The sequence below is a fragment of the Pelodiscus sinensis genome, chromosome 1, assembly GCF_049634645.1.
Source record: "Pelodiscus sinensis isolate JC-2024 chromosome 1, ASM4963464v1, whole genome shotgun sequence".
Taxonomy (NCBI): domain Eukaryota; kingdom Metazoa; phylum Chordata; order Testudines; family Trionychidae; genus Pelodiscus; species Pelodiscus sinensis.
The window spans coordinates 79449085-79470307 of record NC_134711.1 but is presented as its reverse complement, the minus strand read 5'-3'; the positions used below and the strand labels follow the sequence as shown (position 1 = coordinate 79470307).

General features: G+C 43.5%; 1 protein-coding gene across 1 annotated transcript in view; it reads right to left on the bottom strand.

Moving 5' to 3' along the window:
* PLEKHG7 (pleckstrin homology and RhoGEF domain containing G7) overlaps positions 1–20131 on the bottom strand; it is a 61295-nt gene extending 41164 nt beyond the window's left edge. The window contains exons 1-4 of the mRNA XM_075925536.1: positions 19403–20131; positions 18740–18762; positions 7961–8088; positions 5502–5542 (exon numbers count right to left, since the gene is read on the bottom strand). Coding sequence (XP_075781651.1) covers positions 5502–5542; positions 7961–8088; positions 18740–18762; positions 19403–20131 — 921 coding nt within the window. The remainder of the gene's footprint in view (positions 1–5501; positions 5543–7960; positions 8089–18739; positions 18763–19402) is intronic.
* Between the last annotated feature and the right edge of the window lie 1092 nt (positions 20132–21223).

Here is a 21223-nt window from a genome sequence, read left to right as displayed (position 1 = left end):
AAGCAGAGTTGCCGGCATCAGCTGGAGTGCCCCTCTCACTCTGAATTAGCTGTCTTAACTAGACCACTAATTCGAATCCTGGAAGATCGACAGCGGCAGCTTTGATCTTCCTCTATAGTATAGACATCCCTTAGGGTACATCTAGACTACAGAGCTTTTCCGGCATACTGGAGATTTCCCGGAAAAGCTATGCTGAGTCCAAAAAAATTTCGGAAAAGCAGATACTTTTCGGCATCCTTGTAAACCTTGTTTTACAAGGAAGAAGGGATGTTCCGAAAGAGGGTTTTTTTCTGACATTTGGCCTCGTGTAGATGGGCGAAATGTCAGAAAAGCCTCATTCAGAAGAAAAGTGGTTTGCAATTGGCCCATCTTTTTCTGACTTTTCTTTGTAGTGCAGACATAGCCTTCGAGTTTAACTTTACCCTAGATAGAGAAGTACATTTACAGTGTATGTGTTATTTTATATCAGTAACAGATTTCTATAATGATTTTACTGTTCTGAGGGAGCAAACAAGTTTAAAGCCTCATTAGCTCTCATAGCAGCATGGGAATTTGAGTTTTGGTGTGAACCTCCTACTGTGGAGTCATTAATAATTATCTAGAACATTTGTTACCATCTGAAACCAAAGAAAGTGAATGTTGTGGTAACTACTATATTACCACTACAGAAACAAAATGGGGGAACGAACTGATCTAAACCAGCATACAGAAATTGCATCCCCCATAGAAACCATTTTCACAGTTTAGTCATTTATTTAATTAAATATATAGATGCACACACTGCAACAGTACATAAAATATGGGATCTGCATATTTATCCTGGTTTAATAATGCAAACCATATATACAGAAATATTTATTTTAAACTATTTGGTAGCATCTGGTGGTGTAGCTGCTGGAAATTTTTATTCATCACTGGTAATTTGGGAAGGGGGAAATGCTTGGGAAGCTTTTCAAATGCAATATAATTTGATTTATTTACTGAAAAAGGCTTGAAAATTGTCATGCTTATTTTATTGTTTCATTGTTTTGTCCTCATTTCTTTAATCTCATCAATTCCAGTGGGATTTAAGCATGTGCTTAATTGCTCTGCTGAACTGAAGTAAAAATTGATAATCAACAGGAATGTTTGTGCACATGCAGGGAGACCAAAATGAGAACAAAGTGAGGCTATGACTCAAAAACCTTAGATCTAGCCCGGATCCTGTGCCATGTGTAAGCAAATAAATAGTAATAAAAAAGATGGAGAAAAGTTGTTCTCTTTTGCCACAGAGGGCAGGACAAGACAATGGGTTCAAACTACAGCCTAGTAGATTTAGATTAAATCTTAGAAAAACAACTTCCAAACTATAAGAAGAGCAGGACAACGGTACAGACTGCCTTGGGAGATTTTCTAAGCTTCTTCACTGGAAGTTTTCAAAGGGAGGCTAGATAGCTAACTGTCTTGAATGGTGTAGACACAACAAGTCTGCATCTTGATGGGGGTTAGATTAGATGACCCCTGCAGTCCCCTCTAACCCTGTGATTCTGTGTGGGTACATGGATCTGTCTGCATACATCAGTTTGCAGAATCAGGGACCTACTATATACCATCTTAAGGGAATTATTGATGGAAATGCAAGTACTTACTTTCAGCTTTCCCCTGAGTGCTCCACCCCTACTTGGCACCATCTCTGCTTCTCCTCTTTACATGAGCCTCTGCCTGCCTGCCTCCCTCCGGGTTCGTCTACACTACAACGTTAATTCGAACTAATTAGTTCAAATTAGTTAATTCGAACTAAGCTAATTCGAACTAACGCATCCAGACTAAAAAACTAGTTCGAATTAGCGTTTTGCTAATTTGAACTAGCATGTCCACATTAAGTGGACCCTGAACCAGGCTTAAGGATGGCCGGAAGCAGTGTCAGCAGGGCATCAGAGGAGGACTTAGAGCGTGGAGATGCTGTCTCAGGCTAGCTGAGGGCTGTGCTTAAAGGGTCCCGACCCCCACCCCGGACAGACAGTTCTCAGGGGTGCCCCGCTTGCAAAGCAGTCCTGGCTTGGATTGCCCGGAGTACCCACACTGGGCACATCACAGCACTCGGCCATCAGACCGGCTGCACTTGCCGCAGGCTGCCATCTGGGGAGAGGGGACAATTGGGGGGGCTGCAGGAGAGCTTCCACCCCCAGAAGCCCGCAGAGCCAGCCCAGTCCTCCCCATCGGGGGCGTGTACCCCATTCCTCCCTCACCTCCTTCCACTTACCCTTCCCTAGCCCCTCTTCTTGATGTACAAAATAAAGGACAATTGTGTTCAAAAATGGAATCTGTCTTTATTGAACAAAACTGGGGGAGACTGGGAAAAGGAGGTGGGAGAGGGGAAGAGAGAGGCTGGGAGAGGGGAGGGCAACTAACATGATCAGGGGTTGGGAACAGGTCCCATATGAAGAGAGGCTAAAGAGACTGGGAATTTTCAGCTTAGAAAAAAGAGGAGACGGAGGGGGGACAGGATAGAGGTCTCTAAAAGCAGGACTTGGGTGGAGACGGTGCATACAGAAAAGTTCTTCATTAGTTCCCATAAAGAAGGACTAGAGGACACCAAAGGAAAGGAATGGGTAGCAGGCTTCAAACTAGTAACAGAAAGTTGTTCTTCACAAAGCAAAGAGTCAACCTGTGGAACTCCTTGCTGCAGGAGGCTGTGAAGGCTACAACTAGAACAGAGTTTAAAGGGAAGTGAGATCAAGTCATGGAGGTTGGGTCCATGGAGTGGTATTAGCCAGGGGGTAGGAGTGGTGTCCCTGCCCAAGGTTTGTGGAAGGCTGGAGAGGGATGGCACGAGACAAATGGTTTGGTCACTGTCTTCGGTCCATCCCCTCCAGGGTCCCTACGGTTGGCCACTGTTGGCAGACAGGTTAATGCGCCAGATGGATCTTTGGTCTGACCCAGGACGGCCATTGTAAGCTCAGGGCTCAGGGTCGGGGGTCTCAGTGGACCACCTTGATTTTCATGCACACCTGCTCCTGGGTGGCCAGGCTGGCAGCTCTCCTGCCCTAGATGGCCATTTTCCTGTGCCTAGTGCGGAGGTCGTGGATGAGGTCCACGATGTCCGCACTAGCCCAGGCGGGTGCCCGCCTCTTGCGGTCCCGGGCAAGCTCCCGGGAGCTGCAAGCCTGGTCCTGGGAAGAGGGGGAGGGCTGGGGGGCATCGGGTGGGTGGCTCGATCCGTGCCAGGTGCAGGGTCTGCTGGCTGGGTGCTGGCAGGCTTGCACCTGGCACGGGCACCGTAGCCAGCCCGTGCCCCTTTAAGGTGTCAGGGGCCGGGAGGGGTGCAGACGAGTTTCCCTGGTGTTGGCCAGAGTGGCCACCAGGGAAAGCTGGGGAGGGCTAGCCTCCCACTAGTTCGAATTAAGGGGCTACACAGCCTTTAATTCGAACTAGTAAGTTCGAACTAGGCTTAGTCCTCGTGGAATGAGGATTACCTAGTTCGAACTAAGCGCTCCGTTAGTTCGAATTAAATTCGAACTAACGGAGCGCTAGTGTAGCGCCTATGAAAGTTAGTTCGAACTAACATCCGTTAGTTCAAACTAACTTTGTAGTGTAGACATACCCTCACACTCTTCCCACCCCTGCTCTGCCCCTTACCTGATCCGCCCCACCCTTACAGTGCTACTTACCACTTCTACTCATCCCCCTCTCTCAGCATCTCCCATCTGCCACTGGACAGCTGATTGGCAGTAGGAGAGATGCACTAGCGGGAGGGGAGAGAGGAGGGGTTGAGGTTGAGCTGATTGGTGGGGCATGCCAAACAACTGATTGGAGAGTGGCTGATAGGTGCTGAGCTCTCACAGAGTCAGCACTTGTGGAAGGAATTCAGAACAGTCTGGCCCACAAAAGCTCATCATCTAATAAACCATCTTGTTAGTCTTTAAAGTGCTGCATAGTCCTGTCTTTTGTTTCAGAACAGATCCAAGCACTGTTGCAGCACTACATCCCTGGTAAAACAACCGTGGCTTTATATCTTAACCATAGGAATCACATTTAAATAAAAAAGTAAAATAAAAAATTAGGTAAAGGCTATTTAATTCTCATCAACCCATCCCATTTCTAAGGGCTGTTTCTAAAGCATAATCCAAATAAAGGGTTAAAGCTACTGCCCTTATATATGTGAATTGCCACATGCATTTCAAGGGGGTTAATCATACAAATAGGATTCAACCCCACTCTTATTTTATAACATTTTGGCCCCATTATTAATATTTTAAGAATATATGCTGCCACATCCTGTGTCAAACTAGAAAGGAACATCTTTTATAATCTTCCTCCATAGCAAAGGCCATAAGGTTTCACTTTGCAAATGCATGAACTATGAAATTCTTCTTGGTAAACTATTAAATTAACTTTTCTGAACCATCAGTCTAGCTATGTGGGTACTTATGGCCCTGATTACTGTACTGACTGAGCACCTACAGATGCTGTAGGCCAATTTTAAATCTTTGAGGAAAGTTAAAGCACTTATTTCAAATGTTGTTTTCCTCAGAAGATCATTTTGATTTTGTGACTAACTTTGTTTTTCAGAATTACTGATTGAAAATAAATAAAATAACCTCCACCCCAAGATTTAATTGTACATAGGCAGGTAATTAACTTTCAAATGACATCATGTACATCTGCAAGTAAAAGCAGCAGCTCCTGTTAGTAATCATTCACATATTATTTCATTCCAAGTCACTGGGAAAATATTTATACTTTACCTAATTTTTTATTTTACTTTTTTATTTAAATGTGATTCCTATGGTTAAGATATAAAGCCACAGTTGTTTTAACAGGGGTGTAGTGCTGCAACAGTGTTTATGGATCTGTTCTGACTTCTTTGCACAAGTGCTGACTCCATGAGAGCTCAGCACCTATCAGCCACCCTCAGTCAATCAGGTGGGCAGGAACAAAGTCTGTTCTAGCACACTGCATTGCAAGAGTGGGACCTTAGAGACCAAAGCCAACTCAGTGTTAGTCTGGCTTTGCTCTTAGCAGGACCCTTCAACTATTGGTAAAGAGTATTTCAGTGTATTGAATTTGTTTCCTTGAAGAATGTTATCCTTCTGTTAACACCATCAACAAAGTGATTTTGACCCCAATTCAGTTTAAGTACCAGTTTAAAAGTAAATATTTGAGTAGTCCGATTGTTAACTGCTTAGTCTGGATGACATGTGACCACAGGAAAGTCAAGAACTTTACAAGATTAAAAAGAAATTGATTACTTGTATGGGTATCTATAGTTGTTATAATTAAAGCCAACAAAACCTTGTGCTTCTGGGATTAAACCAGTTTATATCTATAACAGATCAGGATGAAAGGTATGTAGGGGGCAGGTTACCCTACAGATTTCCTGACTGAAAGGGACATTTATTTTTAATTTCATCACCCCTTTGTCTTTCTACAGAGATAGCAAAATGAACAACCATGTGAGCCTTTCACAGCAATAATCTGTGGGAAGCTCTATCACAGGAATTATATTGTAACATACTCACAGCTCCTTTTCTGGCGAATGGCCACCTTGATTTTTTGGACTCTACTGGGTGAAATTAAAACAAATACATTGTTGGGTAAGAAAACAAAAGGAAGATGATGAATATAATTTTGCAGCTTTTGTTTTGAGAGAGACAAATAACATTCTTAAGAAGGAGACATAATTTATACTTAGCTAAAATTTAACAGCTGTGTTCAGGCAGTTTGTGACAATGAGCTAGAACTTATATATGCTAATTCGTAGCGTGTAAGAGCTTGTCTACACTAATAATCTTACCCAGCATCATTGTATCACTATAGTTATACCGGTATAACTTCTCATGTGAACACTCTAGGGTGCGTTTAGACTGGCAAGATTTTGTGCAAAAACTTGCCAGCTGTCTACACTGGCCGCTTGAATTTGCGCAGTAGCACTGACGTTCTAATGTAAGAATTCAGTGCTTCTTGCACAAATACTTTGATGCTCCCACTCAGGGATAAGGCCTCTTGCGCAAGAATACTTCCACAAGAGTGCCAGTGTAGACAGGCATCTTAATTTTTTGCTCAAGAAAGCCCGATGGCTAAAATGGCCATCGGAGCTTTCTTGCGCAAAAGCGCGTCTATACTAGGCATGGCTGTTTTTGCGCAAAAGCGCTTTTTGCGTAAAAGCATCCATGCCAATCTAGACACTCTTTTGCGGAAATACTTTTAACGGAAAAACTTTTCCGTTAAAAGTATTTCCGCAAAATCATGCCAGTCTAGACGCAGCCTCTGTTATTCCCTGTGCTAATTTGTCTGGAGATGCTTTCCTGCTGATACAAATTCTGCCCCTCATTGAGGTGGAATAATTATGCTGAAGGCAGAGTGCTCTCATGTTGACATAAAACACCTTCACCAAATGCATTACAGTGGTGCGACTGCATTGGTGAAGCTCTGCTGATGTAGCACAGCAGTGTAGACTAGTTCTAAGGAAAAACAAACTATATTTGCCTGGGTTTGAGAAAAGCTGCAAAGTATCAAGCCATAGGAATATTAACAGCTATAATTTGACTCGCCTTATTTATCTGATAGAATTTCTTTTGGAGCAAGTGGCCCACCTTATAAACTAATGCTGGTACTAAACACCAATATTACTGTAGGCAAAATTCACTGAGCAGATGAATTATACAGCTGATCAGCATAGAAGACTGATAATAGTAAATCCACAGGGAATTTTTATATTAGCACCTGGAAGTTTCAGCTTTGAATCATGAGGGGGTTTGGTTTATGCCCCAAGTATAATTTAACTTTTTCTTTAAAAATGTAAGCTTATGCATGTGTAGTCCCCTTATTAAAGGGGCCTCTGACTTTTACTGGGAGGATCCTCTGTGCTGCAATCTAGCCCTAGAGACCACAGCTCCCATGAGCCCTTGGGGGAAAAAACAGGGAGCTGGTGGGTCTTCCAGGCATGGAGAGAGAAAGAGTTAGGGTAAGCTTCATTTTGGAGAGAGGAGCCAAGCTGCTGGTGTGGAGCCTTTTCCAGGCCAGGAGCAGTTGTGTTGAGTTGTGTTGCATTGCAGCTAGAGCCTGTTACTGAGAGCCTGCTAGGGCTTGGATCTAGCAGGCTGCTCTAAGAGCTGCTGTTGATTTTCCCTGGAGGGGCGAGATCTTGGCTGTGCCTGTGGCTGGGAAGAGCTTACATAAACCTACACAGGAGGTAACTGTGAGGAACTGGGCTGTTTGGAAAAGTGCTGCCTGGAACAGAGCACAAAAGACAAACTGATTCTGGGTGCAATGAGAGCCAGAGTGATCTGCCTGGGGAACCAGAGCTGCTGGCATTTGGTGGGGCCTGCTCCAGTGGCAGAGGGATTTTGTAGCTGGCTGCTCAGCTTGGACTAACACACAGAAGCTGCACAGTACTGTCTCCCCTCAAGCTGCAGACCTTCAAGAGCACCCACGCAAGCTAGTGTCTGGGACTCTGAATCCAGAGGAGTGCACTCTCTGGGGTGGGATAAATGGTAGCAGTGCAAATGCCAGATAGATAAGTTTCCTTTCTTTCTGTGTATTTTACTAATTGTTTTTGTTAATTTTTAGCTGTTAAACCTGGTTACTTTGAGTTGTTAAGTAAAGGTGTGTTAATTCTAATGTAATCCGTTAGATATATCTTATTTGTAATTATTGTTTTGGTGTTAGTTCCAGGTTATTACGGGAAGAATTTTACTCCTGGAGGCTGCCACAGCACACCATTAAGTGTGTACAAGGCCAGCCAGGTAGAGACACCACCATCATCGTATATTCTGTAGGAACAAGGGACTGCAGCAAGGGGGTGTATAGGGAATCCCCACCTAAACAACATCACCATTGGGGTACTCAGGTTCTCCTTTATGTTAAAACATCAGGTGCACAGGCACAAATGTGAGTGTGACCTGCTCCCAAGTAAACCAGGGAGGAAAAAGGGGGTTACACATTACTTAAAATAATCAAAACCCACCCTGTATTTGACCTGCATTTAGCAGCAATGGTGAGCGTTGCAGGTAGTCAGCAGCATCGTCTGACACCAGTAGGTCTCCAGGGAACACCTCCAGTCCAGGCAAGCTTACCACCACAGTGCTACGTCTGCGTCCAGCTAGTCTACATGAACTACAAGAGAAAAACTGTTAGCGCTTCTCCTGATATTGTTACATAGGTGGCTTATTGTAGCCAGACATGAACCCCATCTTGTTCCCCCCCCCCCCCAAGAGCAAGAGAAAGGCAGTCAGCCTTTGATGCCCTGGGAACACAGGTGTGCTGCCTGTCCCTGACTCTACCATAAACAGAAACCAGACAGTAAATGGGCTAGCTGACGACTCGGGGCCTCCCACCATCCTGATGGCTAGTACCAGTAATTGACACGCCTGCACTGTCCCAGGAGAGGAATCTTCGCCCATCACATACCAGAGGTGCCCATTGTCTGCATTTTCTCAGGTGTGAATTATGCTTTGCACCCTTTGTGGGAAACTTGGCATTCAAAGCCATTTTTCCTAATTGGCCACTTGAGACCAGGAAGAAGCCTACGTGACCCAAGGGGTATAAAGAGGGTTTAGTAGCCCACCCCATTTAAGCTCCAATCATCTACACCTGCTGGCAGGTATTGATTGTCTCCCAAGGTCTGTGGGACGCCCAACCTCGTCCTACTTCTTCCCAAGGGATTGAGAGAAAGACGCTGGCCATGCCAAGTCTGGAACGCAGGGGTGAGAATTATACCTGCTAAGTGTCCATTTTGCATGCATTTAATAAGAGCTCAGAGAACCAAAAGGGTTTCATGGTACCTGTAAGTGACTTATTAGTGTAATTTCTGTCCTGTCCTTTGTAGTGACTGTGTTATCTGTAACACAGTAGTAGCATTTAACAACTAAGTTTACCCTGTAACAATAAAATAGTAACTGTTTAAGCTTTAACCTGACTCCTTCAGTTGCTGTAACAGAACCAAGCACAATTTAAAAGAACTTCAGCCGGTCATAAGGGACAGATATAGGGAGAGCTTGGGCGTTTTGGATCGTGTCGCTTCCAGGGGACAGATCCGTTGGGGCACCTCTCAGCCTCCCCAGGCTGCCTGCTGCGAAGGGATTTCTGTATCCTAGCAGCTAAAATCTGAGGTGTTATAAGCTCTCCCTATAAACTTATTGGGGTGCCCGTCAACCTCCTCCAGGTTGCCCGCTGCAAGGGACCCCGGTCTCAGCAGTTGAAGTCTCGGGTGTATAACACACTACCCTGACCATCGGCTGACACTTATTTAAGTTCTTATTAACAATCATAAACAGCAAGCAAAAACACCAGAAATTATGCACAGACAGTGTATAATACATTTAAAAAAATCAGTAATTGAATGAGCAGAATACTATAGTGCATGCAGACTACACCCAGATCTCTCTTGCTTGAAGAATTGCTGTCACTTCTAAAGCAACAAGTGTGCCAGACACATCATAAGTCCCAAAAGACAAAGCATTACAAATAGTGCTCTAAGAATGTTTCCCGATATTTGTGATGCTATATAAAAAGAATGGTATCCGAGTGTACTCTAATGTATTATCATTAATGCATTGCCATTGTTACACAATTGCTCTAAATGTGATACAAAGTATACTGTGAAAAATTGTAATCCACTAAAATAATCCTGTTTATATACATATATCATCTTTGTGTCTGAAGTTATGACTATTTTCATTTCAAGCATCTTGAATTCCAGGTTCACACCCCAGGGCAGATTTATATCAACACTAACCAGCCTACTTGATGGCGTATTAAGGACAATCTGGTATTCTAGGAACCCTCCTGAAAACTTCTCCAGGAGCATGTTCTGAGTGAGTGCCTTGTGATAAGGTCATGTGATTGAAGACACAGTTTTTACCAGTAACTTTCCAAGCTCATTTGATCCTGGATCACATGTTGGTCAGTAACTTTTTCTGCACGTGGGCTGAACTATGAACTGCAAACTGTGACATGACTGCTTTGCCTTCATTCCTGCTCCACCTCTCTAGTCTGATTTCTAAAAAAGAAGAGTGTTGAACTATGGATTGGTGACTGCCAATCTAATGGGTGAATCAGAGGAAGCATCTAACACCACCATAAACTCGAAATAAGATACTAAATGTGTACTACACAAACTGTGTGTCTTATTTTGATTTTATTTTGAAATGGCTTATTTTGAAATTTGGTGCATCTACACAATGCCAAATTTCAAACTAATGCACTATTCGAGACATCCCTTAACTCTCGTGGAATGAGGATTACAGGGGTGCCAAAATAGCATGCCCTTTAGTTTGAAATAATGGTCCAGGGGAGGGGGGTGAGAGAGTGGCCCAGGATTTGAACCCACCACTCTGTGCCCCCTACATGGTTATCCTATCCCTCAGGCCACACCAGAACCCAGCCTACCTCCTTACCATTGGAATGTCCCTTCTCCTGCCTTCCTAGTGCCTGAGCCAGGCCCATCCCAGGGGGCAGCCGGTGCTGGTGGGGGAGGGGGGCTCAGGATTCAAAATAGCGATGTAGTGTAGACATACCCAGAGAGCCTGGTTGCACATGAGTAGATTTAACATCACTGCTATTTTCCTCATCTGTAAACTCTGAAATCAGTTGTAATGTTTGTGATTCCTTTAGCCAATGAATAATTATTTTCTTTTTATATTAATAAACCTTTAGTTTTTAGTTAGTAAGGGCACTGGCTCCAGCATGATATTTGATAATATCTGAAGCATACATACTGACCGGGGAGAATAGGTGCTCCTTTGGGATTAGAACAGGGGTGGGCAATAATTTTTTTCCTGGGCCGCACAGGAAGGGGCGGGGCATTGAGCGGAAGGGGCAGGGCCAAGATATTTCTGGGTTCCCTGCCCCCAGATAGTGATTGGTCTGGCGGTGAGGGAGTGCCTTTGCTCCCACCCCACACTCCCCCAAGGTGTCCATGCCCCTGGTGTGGGAGGAGACTTCCCTCACTCCCCTGCCCCTAGGTCTATTAAGGTCTGGGGGTGGAGGAGCACGCGAAGCCTTCTCCCGCCCTGCCAGGAGCTTTGAAACGCTGTGTGTTGCTTGCGGGGGGCAGCAGGGGCCTTCTCCCGCTCCCCTGCCCCCAGGCGCTAGTTGGCCTGGGCGCAGGGGAGCAGCAGGGCCTCTGCAGGCTGGATCCATCTGCCTGGGGGGCTGGATTTGGCCCGCGGAGGCCCTTTTGCCCACCGCTGGATTAGAAGGTCCTTTAATATTATTACTCTAGGTTTCAGTAACCTCTCTCATCATAAAGACCTGATGTTTCAGTAGTGGTAGGAGCTGGATTGTCTAAGGACCCTGTGTTTTTTGTTTCTTGGTAACCATGTGGTCATACAGGAGCTCACTTGTTAATGGCTTGGTGAGCTCTAATGTTAAAAAACATACTAGTTTTGTGTGTGTCTGTCCTATTTTTAAAATCAGTCAGCTCTGAATGTGGCATTATCAGATGTGACTTGCACCAGGCACCACCTACATTGTTCCTTTTTACAAGGGATTACAATAATATGGACTCCTACAGAATATTTTCTTCTTTAATTTAATTTATTTTCTTTTTTAGTTTACACAGTCCCACTGAATTATTGTATGCCATATTAATAGGTAACAGGTGTAAAGAATCCTATACATTAGCCAAAAGTAGCATTTAATAAAAGAATAAGCAAAATAAGCAACCTTGTTCAGCAAGATACCCATAGAGTTTAGAGTCAAGATCAAGTATATTTAAGGGTGGAAAAACAAAGTTTAAAGTTCTTGCAAAAGCATTTAAATACATTCAGCGATTCACTATGAAAAGCCTAAAAGAGCATGTCTGAATAAAGAATAGACCAGCAGTACCTTAGGATGTTAACTAAGTCTACACATGATTACAGGTGCTGCTGGCTTGAATGGATAAAGCAGGCAGATTTAATCTCTGAAGTTACTATTTAAAAAAAAAGTAGAAAATTAGATAATTCCAAGGGATTTTTAAAAAGTCTTACTAATCCTATGAATATTCCACTTCTTTTTGGCCATTTTGTTATATTTTCATCTTTATACATCTCTAGAGAGTGTTCAGTCCAAGTTTATAATTACTCAAACATTTTCTAGTGATAGAAATGTAGCCGTGTTAGTCTGGGGTAGCTGAAGCAAAATGCAGGACAATGTAGCACTTTAAAGACTAACAAGATGGTTTATTAGATGATGAGCTTTCGTGGGCCAGACCCACTTCCTCAGATCAAAACCCACCTTGATCTGAGGAAGTGGGTCTGGCCCACGAAAGCTCATCATCTAATAAACCATCTTGTTAGTCTTTAAAGTGCTACATTGTCCTGCATTTTGGTTCAAACATTTTCTAACACTGTAATTTGTTGTATACTACACCTGAACATGTTCACTGATATAAGGAGAGGAACTATTTTCTAAAGGCTGTTGTTACTAACAGAAGGCTATTCCTCTTTTGTTAGATATGATGGAAGGGGGAATTTAAATATGTGTAGTTTGACTGGATTTCATTTTCAAATGTATTAATAATGTTTTGGTTTATTGGGAGGGGCTGACATTTTTAATGTAATCCAAAATCCAGTACAGGCAGTCCCCAGGTTACGTACAAGATAGGGACTGTAGGTTTGTTCTTAAGTTGAATTTGTATGTAAGTCGGAACTGGCTTCCAGATTCAGCCGCTGCTGAAACTGACCAGCGGCTGACTACAGGAAGCCCGAGGCAGAGTTGCTCTGCCCTGGGCTGCCTGGAATCAGCCGCTGATCAGTTTCAACAGCAGCTGAATCTGGATGCCTAGGACAGAGCAGCTGGGGCACTGCCGGGTAGGTCCCCGCAGGGGCGGCGCTGCGGGGACCAACCGGGCAGCACCCCAGCTGCTCTGCCCCAGATGTCCCCAAGTCAGCTGCTGCTGAAACTGATCAGCGGCTGATTCCAGGAAGCCCGGGGCAGAGCAACTCTGCCTCGGGCTTCCTGTAGTCAGCCGCTGATCAGTTTAAGCAGCGGCTGACTTGGGGACACCTGGGGAAGAGCAGCTGGGGTGCTGCCCGGTTGGTCCAGTAGCGCCGAGGAGCGGCGCTGCAGGACCAACCCAGCAGCCCCAGCTGCTCTACCCCAGGCGAGAAAAGCCTGGTCTGCTGGGGGGCACACTAGCTGCGCCCCCCAGCAGACCAGGGAAACCCGGACGGCGGGACCGCGGAGATGCGCCGCGGTCCCGCCCGCATCCTCCCCAGCTTTGCTCCATGTCTCCCTGGTCTGCTGGGGGGTCTCCAGGAAGACGAGGAACAAAGCCGCGGAGGGGCTGGGGCTGCGGGGCAGCCCAGGCGCGCCTGGGCTGTCCCGCTGCCGGCTTCCCCCGAGGCTTTGCAAAGCCCTTCCGCGGCTTTGCAAAGCTTCGGGGGAAGCCGGCAGCGGGACAGCCCAGGTGCGCCTGGGCTGCCCCGCTGCCCGAGCCTCTCCGCAGCTTTGCTCCGCGTCTTCCTGGTCTGCAGACCAGGGAGACGCGGAGCAGCTTTTCTCGCCCCGGAGTACACGGGCGGCGGGACCGCGAGGTCCCGCAGTCCGTATCCTCCGGGGCCAGAAAAGCCCCATTCGTAACTGCGGATCCGACATAAGTCGGATCCGCGTAAGTCAGGGACTGCCTGTACTTACATCCACTCATCTGTGGAAGTGGGTTTTGATAGTATATCTATATTTACACTTACACATACACACATATACATATATATGTGGGTCTAGATGCTACTGCAGATACTAAGTGTAACAGTCATGGTTCTAGAGCCCACTTTTAAAAACTGCTCCTGAAACTACTTCTAATTCAAGTCATGGTAACTTTGAATATAATTGTTTTATGGTATAAGCCAGCTGCTGCAGCATAATGGTTAATAAACAGCTCATGTAGTATAACAGCTGACCTGTAAAAATCGGATTTCCATCAGCTTGGATTCATGATAAAAATTTAGAAAAGTATGTTACTAATCTTAAATAGTAACAAATGATACCAATTGGTAGCCCTTTCCCATTCTAGGTAATCAAATTAAACAGTAGCATAATAAAATATCAGGATAAAGTTTTTCATTTTCAAAGATATGTGCACCTAGTGAGCTCATCATTTAGATGTGAAAATCTCCTACACATAAACTGAGGATACACATATACATGAGTGTGTGTAACCCCAATTTGTATGTATGCATCAGTGACTTGCTTGTCTAAATCATGCATGCACCCTTAATGTGTATATCTGTGATCATCTAAACCAAAATTTATATTGTATTCTTTTGTTGATTTTCCTGAGAATGAAAGCTGGAATCCTGTGCAACTGAATTAGTAGGATTTCAGTTCTCTACATAGAAATGCAGCATTTCACTATTATTTTCTGCCTACAGAGTATTTGTAGGTTTGCATTTTCTTCAGGATTTTTTTTACTTGGAAGTAGGGGAAGAATTTCATGCTTAAGTGCTTGAATGAAAGGACTGTGTTTACCATATGGATGAACTGAAGCTCAACAAGGGTTGCAAATATTTGTGCAATAATTCTTCCTTCAAATGTGGTTTGCCAGTGAAAGAACATACTGTCAGTAGTTCATAGTACAAAGTTATAGAAAATGATTGAAAACTTTTAAGTAAATCAGAATCTGCAAAAATCAAACATACACTGAGGACAATCTCTCCTAGCAATGGAATGAAACTGCAGATGGTATGTTTTTAAGATGTGCACTCCAATGTGTTCACTAACTACACCTAGATTACACCTCAGATGTGACAGGGAACACATGGCCTGTATCATGCACCATATTTGATTTAAAAAATGCATTCAAAATGGTTACTAAAATAAATCAATTTCATGTAGGAATAAAAACAATTAGAACACAAAAATTAGTAGTGCAGGATGTGTATGTAACTCACACACCTGCTGGGTGTGGGTCACTGTCCCATGTAGTGGCATTTAGACCACTTACAGAAAGAGAGAGGCTGAATTTCCACTGCAGCCATAGCTGAGTGCCAGCTGGCTTTTAGCTCAAATGATAGAAGCTCATGCACTAAGCTCCAAAGGTCCCAGATTTGGTTTTGCCTGTCAGTGTTACGTGAGTAGCACTAAATTAAAACATAACATACGTCTACCACATTATAAGCAAGTTCATTTGTAGGGAACAGGGGACTGAATGGGATTTCAAAATTGTAGAGGCCTGTGTCCTGTATCCCACTGAAAATGGACTAGCCTGGGTATACTTGAGGATGAGAGGAGCATCTCTGGGGAAAAATCCTTGATCTACAGGTAGTAAATTCCATAGCAGGTCAATGAATGAGGTAGGATGAAGATGAATTCATAGTAAACTGGGAGGAAAAGGCAAGTCCATTAGGACTGCAGGTGAAGGGATGGATCTCTGCCATACAGGCTCTTGTGACCTGTCTATGAAGTAGTGCTTAGAGTGATAGAGCCAGCCCTCACAGCATCAGTCTAACTGGAGAATTCTCTCACATTCCAAGAGAGTTTCTTCTGGCTGTGATACCATGGGGCTAGCAGTACGTCTGAATTAACTGTTCAGGCTAAAATCAGAGTTGAATAAATGCTTTGCTGAGAACTTGAACCAAATCCCATTATTCAACTTCAAAATTTTGCTTAAAACACAGGAAAACAGTAATATTTTCCCTTACATCTCTGCATATCTTAAATTTTTAGAACAAGTGAAGATGCTCTCATATAATCAAAATCATAAAATATTCTCACAGTATTTCCCTCCCATGAGTATCCAACTCATTCGGTGAGATTTCCAATCTGATGTGTTGATTAATCAGGTCCAGATGAGATGTAGTTCAGATATACTTGGATATCCAGATTCTCAGCCTGAGTAAATTAGTTTACCCCAGTTGAAGTCAACTAAATTACCCCAGCTGACGCGCTGAGTCCTATACTTTTCTCCAATTCAATCATGAGAAGTTTTCAGATCTATCCACCAGTAAATAGATTTTAGCAGACCTGCATTTCCTGCTCACATAAAAATTCATACTATTCCTGGGCATGTATCTATTCAGTTTTGCCACAGACAGATCAAAATGGCTATTCGTATAGTAACTGTTAGCCTCCTGTTTGTTTGGCTAGATTCAGAGATGTTTCTCACTGCCTCTCCTTTTGCTGAACGCTACAAAGTCTGAAAAATGTGGGTTGGAATTTACCACAATTCAGAAAATTTGAAGAATTGGCCCACGCATTAATATATGCTTTTAAATACCTACACACGCACACTGAGACATGTCTCAGGAATTTATTGAACAAATTAACCCTCACTTTTGACATTCACTCACATTAGAGTCCTGCCAATATTTAAGGACACATCTACACAAAAGGGCAAAAGTTGAATTAAGATATGCAACTTCAGCTATGTCAATTGTGTAACTGAAGGTGAAATAGCTTAATTCGGCTTATGGCACTGTCTACATAGCAGGAAGTCAAAGAAAGAGCACTCATCCTGAAATTTCCCTTATTCCTCGTAAAATGAGTGTTACAGGAGTTGGAGTAAGAATTCCTCCAACACAACATTATTTCAAAATAAAGGCTTGCTGTAAAGATGCACATTTTGTTATATTGAAATAATGTTGGTTTTTCCAAAATAATACTTCTGTGTAGACGTACCCTAAGGGAGTTTAAAATATAGCCCTGAGCACGTCACATGAATGCTGTTTGTGAGGCTATTCCTGCTGTTTAGTTCAGTTTCTGGCCATCAAGAACAGGGGCGGTCAATAATTTTTTGCCGGGGACCACTTCAAAAATTTCCGAAGGTGTGGGACCTCAAGTAGAAGGGGTGGGGCCAGGATACTTCCCTGTTTCCCCACCCATAGACCATGATTGGTCTGAGGGGTGGGGGAGCATGTGAAGTCTTTGCCCCACCCAGAGGTTATCCCTAGGTGCCCATGCCCTTGGTGGTGGAAGGAGGCTTTGCACGCTCCTCTTTCTGCCCCCAGGCCAATTAGGGCGCAGGGGATGTAGGGGTCAATTGCGGAAGAACTCTGTACGTGTGAAGTATAGGGGTGGTGATGCCTGCATTCCCCCCTGATTTCCCATTTCCCCCCACCCCCTTCCCTACTACTGATGAGCCAGAAGCAAGCCTCTAGGAACATACGCCATTGTAGCAAGAACGAATTGTAGATGGGTGGGAACATAACAATCTTGTTTTCCTAAATGTACTGATCCTGTAAACAAAGTCAAAGGATAAGCAGTACAGCTGAGCCATACTGTAACAAGCAATAAGTGACCCCTGGATATTCCCAAACTGCCACAAACAAGGTAAAGACACAGTATTGAAAGCTGCACCAGAGCCCAGCAATTTGAACCTCACTTATGGGCTTTGGGTACCAGCACTTCGGAAGCTGAGCCAGTCTCCCACTTCATCCGCAGCTGAAATGGGGTTTCCAGCTAGCTGAAGGGATGTAAGAAATGCCGCTTTTCCTATCATGTTGTTCTTTTAATTAAGGGGCACAGCTGATAGCTGTCAGGAAATAAACAGCTTGTGTTTGACAGATACCTGTGTAGCGTATTTTGTACTTTGAGAACACAGTGTCGGACCTGAGACTCTCTCTTGCTGGCAACAGGGGAGCACGCAAAGTCTCCTTCCGCTCTGCTGTGCCCTCCTTGCGGGGCAGAGAAAACTTTTCACGCTCTCTCTTCTGCCCCCTGGCCAATCAGGGCTTGGGGGCAGGGGAGCGCACAAAGTCTCTTCCCACTCTGCCAGCAGTGCATGGCGCTTCTAAGTGCCATGTGCTCCTGGCAGGGTGGAGCAAACTTCATGCGCTTCCTCCCGCCCCCAGACCATAATTGGCCTGTGGGCAGGAGAGCAGCAGGGCCTTTACGGGCCAGATCAACCCGCTTGGTGGGCCAGATCTGGCCCAGGGAGGCCCTTTTTCCCATCCCGATCTAGAAGCATCACCAATTTAGCTTTAACAATTTTACTGCTCCTGCCCCTTCCATTTATCCCACCTTAAAGTTTCAAGGTCCTGTGCATTAAAAGGATTACAAAACCAGGGAACAAGGAATCGATATGTAAAGAGGCACAGGTGATGCTTATCTTGTTTTATGTTCTTGTTGTTTTTGTTTAGTGTGTATGTAAAATTCAGAGGTGCAAATATTTACAGAAAGGAGACACAAAAGGAGTCTAAATGTAACTGAAGCTAATTCAGTTTGAAATTCAAGTTAATAGTCTCTGAAGATTCTTTGCAGTCTTCACCCATCTCTTCTAAAGAGTGCAGTAAGATTGGCTATAGCAAACTGCACTGTGCAACATCATATCGTTTCAGCAAACTGCTGTGCTAACTCTTCAAAGCAAAGAATCCAAGTTTTCTTTCTGGTCTGTAGGGTTAATAATCCCTTCACGCAGCAGTAATCCTCAATTTGATTCTCTTGTGAGAACAACAAAGAGCTCTTCTGCTAGTTATTCTCCAAAACTATTTTAGAAAAAATATGACTCAAAATTTTGGGATATTTTAGGTTCTTCAACGGATGAATTTTGACATTGGAAGTGTTAGTTAATCCAAATGTCTGGACTTGCTTAGCAACTCAAAACTATTGTGTAGCTGTCCCAGAGAGTCCAACTGGAACATTGTGCAAACATACCAGGGTGTGCCAGAGAACGGGCCTCTCAAATAAATCCCATTAACAAGCTTCAGTATAAATTAATTGCTGGTCCTGTAATTTAAATGCGTGTTTTTCATGTATGTGTGTACAGTGGGCATTCCATTAATTGGGCTAAGCAAAAGAATCAGGGATTTCAGCTTACAATACTCTAAACCATACGTACCTTGATATAAGTAATTCCTTTTTCTGAAAGAAAGGGAGAAATCGTTATTTGTTATGAAACACAGTAATCAGTTGGCAAGGGAAATACAATTTCTGACTCAAATAGGGGTCTAATGAATTATTTTCAGCAAGATGTTTATGAGGCTAAGGGATCAGAACTCATTTGATAGCAATAATGACTATATTTGAAAAAAAAAGCAAAAATATTTAAATCTAAATAAAAAATGGGCTCTGGGGCCAGATTCTGTAAAGCATTTAAATACATGTTTAAATCAGCCTTTATTCAGCAAAGCATGTGCTTAAGTACTTTGTGGAAGGGGGATAGAATCATAGAATACTAGGACTAGAAGGGACCTCGAGAGGTCATCGAGTCCAGACTCCTGCTCTCATGGCAGGACCTCATGGATGCACTGAATCACATGCTTAAAATTAATCATTTACTTGAGAGTTTTGCTAATCCAGGGCCTTATTCTCTATTTGTGATAGGGAAAACTTCCTTCCTGACTAACAGAGGCATTTGTCTATTTAAGCAATGGGACCCAAGTTTGGCTGTGGTTAAACTGGATGGGTCCTGGTTTAGTTTGCCCATGATTTACTTTGAGATATAATTCACACATACAGCGCTGAAGAAGGGAACAGAATAGCCCATTCCAGCCCATGTTACCTGCATGGATTCCTGTTGAGTAGCATTCAGCTGGGAAACCTGTTCTTTCCCAGGCAGGGCAGTAGTGTTGAACTTCCAAAGATTTTGAAACACTGGCTCCGCACTACTATTTCTGAGATGATCTTTTTGATCCAGTCGCTTTGATTTGAGGCCTGAAGTCTCCAAAGCAGCTAACGGAGTTTCAGAGTTTTCTTTGGAGGCTAGCATTTTTTCATGAATACAGGAAGGTAATGAAAATGAGGAAGAGGAATACATAGCACACCGAGGTGGACTTTTACAAATATGCCGCAATGAACCAGCGTGCTCCCTCTGGCTTCCCAACCTAATGCCATCAAAGTACTCCTGAAGTTCTGAAGCTTGCGAGACAGAGGCCACACTATTTCTTAGTCTTCTTAGTGTTGGGGAAGTGGAAATTCTGCCTGGAGCATGCCTGTCAAACTGAAATGGTGAACTGTAACTTTCCTCATGCTCCTTGGATGGTATCTTTAGTAGGACTGGAGGCTCACTGCAATTTCTTCTTTGAATGCAGCCAACTGGTGACAATTTATTGTCTATACCAACTGATATAGCCTTTGTTTCATGGGGCTGGAAGATGTCATTTTTTGAGTCACTGTTTCCTGACAAATCAACACTCTCTTTATGTGAGGCAATCTCCCTATTATGACATTCTGGTTTGGGATAAGTTTCATTGTCCACATCCAGAGAATAATCATAAACTGGTTGTTGCATCTTTTAGTTACAGCATGCAGATCTCTAGCTGTTATCAATGAGAGAGAACACAATCAGAATAGCCCATTCCAGCCCATGTTACCTGAATATAACATATAACTATTCTCCTACAGAGCCATGCATAGAAAATATGCCTAGTTGAAAATCTGGCTTTTTCAGTATGTTTCCTTGTCTGAACTTTTGAGTCTCCTCTTTCAAAACTTATTCTTTCTGTGTTTTATGTGCACTTACGTTTAATATGCCAGCATGTACAAATAAAGAAACAGAGACAGATATATTGATAACGATGCATACATGCAATTATAGCCCAATGTGTGCAGCTGCAAAAAAAATCTCCAAAATAAATAATACAAAAATGTTGAGTACTATTGAAGTCTGTGCATTTTGGGAATGTATTGATTCAAAATTAGCTTGAGCAAGGGCTCCCATGGTTTAAGATGACCAGGGAAATCTAAAATGTTCAATGGTGTTTAAATTCCTCCCTCCACCTCTGGGGTAAGGCTGGGTGTGTAGTCTCCTTATTAGTATGATGGGCTGTGATATAATTCATATAACTACAGTGCCTCTCTCCAGAATCTGTCTTACCCTTTAAGGGTAGGATTACCTTTTCATGCACTATTGCATTTGATGCTCCCTTAGAATATGCTATGTGACACTACAGTACTTTACTGAGTGCTCAGATATAACAGTGTTGGACACTGTAGCTAGGCCTGTAAAAGATATGGATTCTTACTTCCAGTGATCATGCCCCTATAGCAATTTTTCTACATTGGATTATTCAGAGATTTTTATGAGGCAGTGTCACTTGTAGTGTAGAGGGCTTTAGGATGGATATTGGGAAACCGTCCTGTTCTTTAAGGTTTCAGGAGCAAATAAGCGCTTCAGCAGCTCAGAGGCCCTGATTGAGCAAAGTGCATAGGCAAATGCTTATCTTTTAAGCTTAAGTAGTACCATTATTTTCAATGAGGCTACTTACATGTTTAAGATTTAGGCCTTCACTCACTGGGAGATTAATGCTGTGGAGATTGATCTCCTGGAGGTCGATTTAGTGGGTCTAGTAAAGACCCGCTAAATCAACCACTAATTGCACTC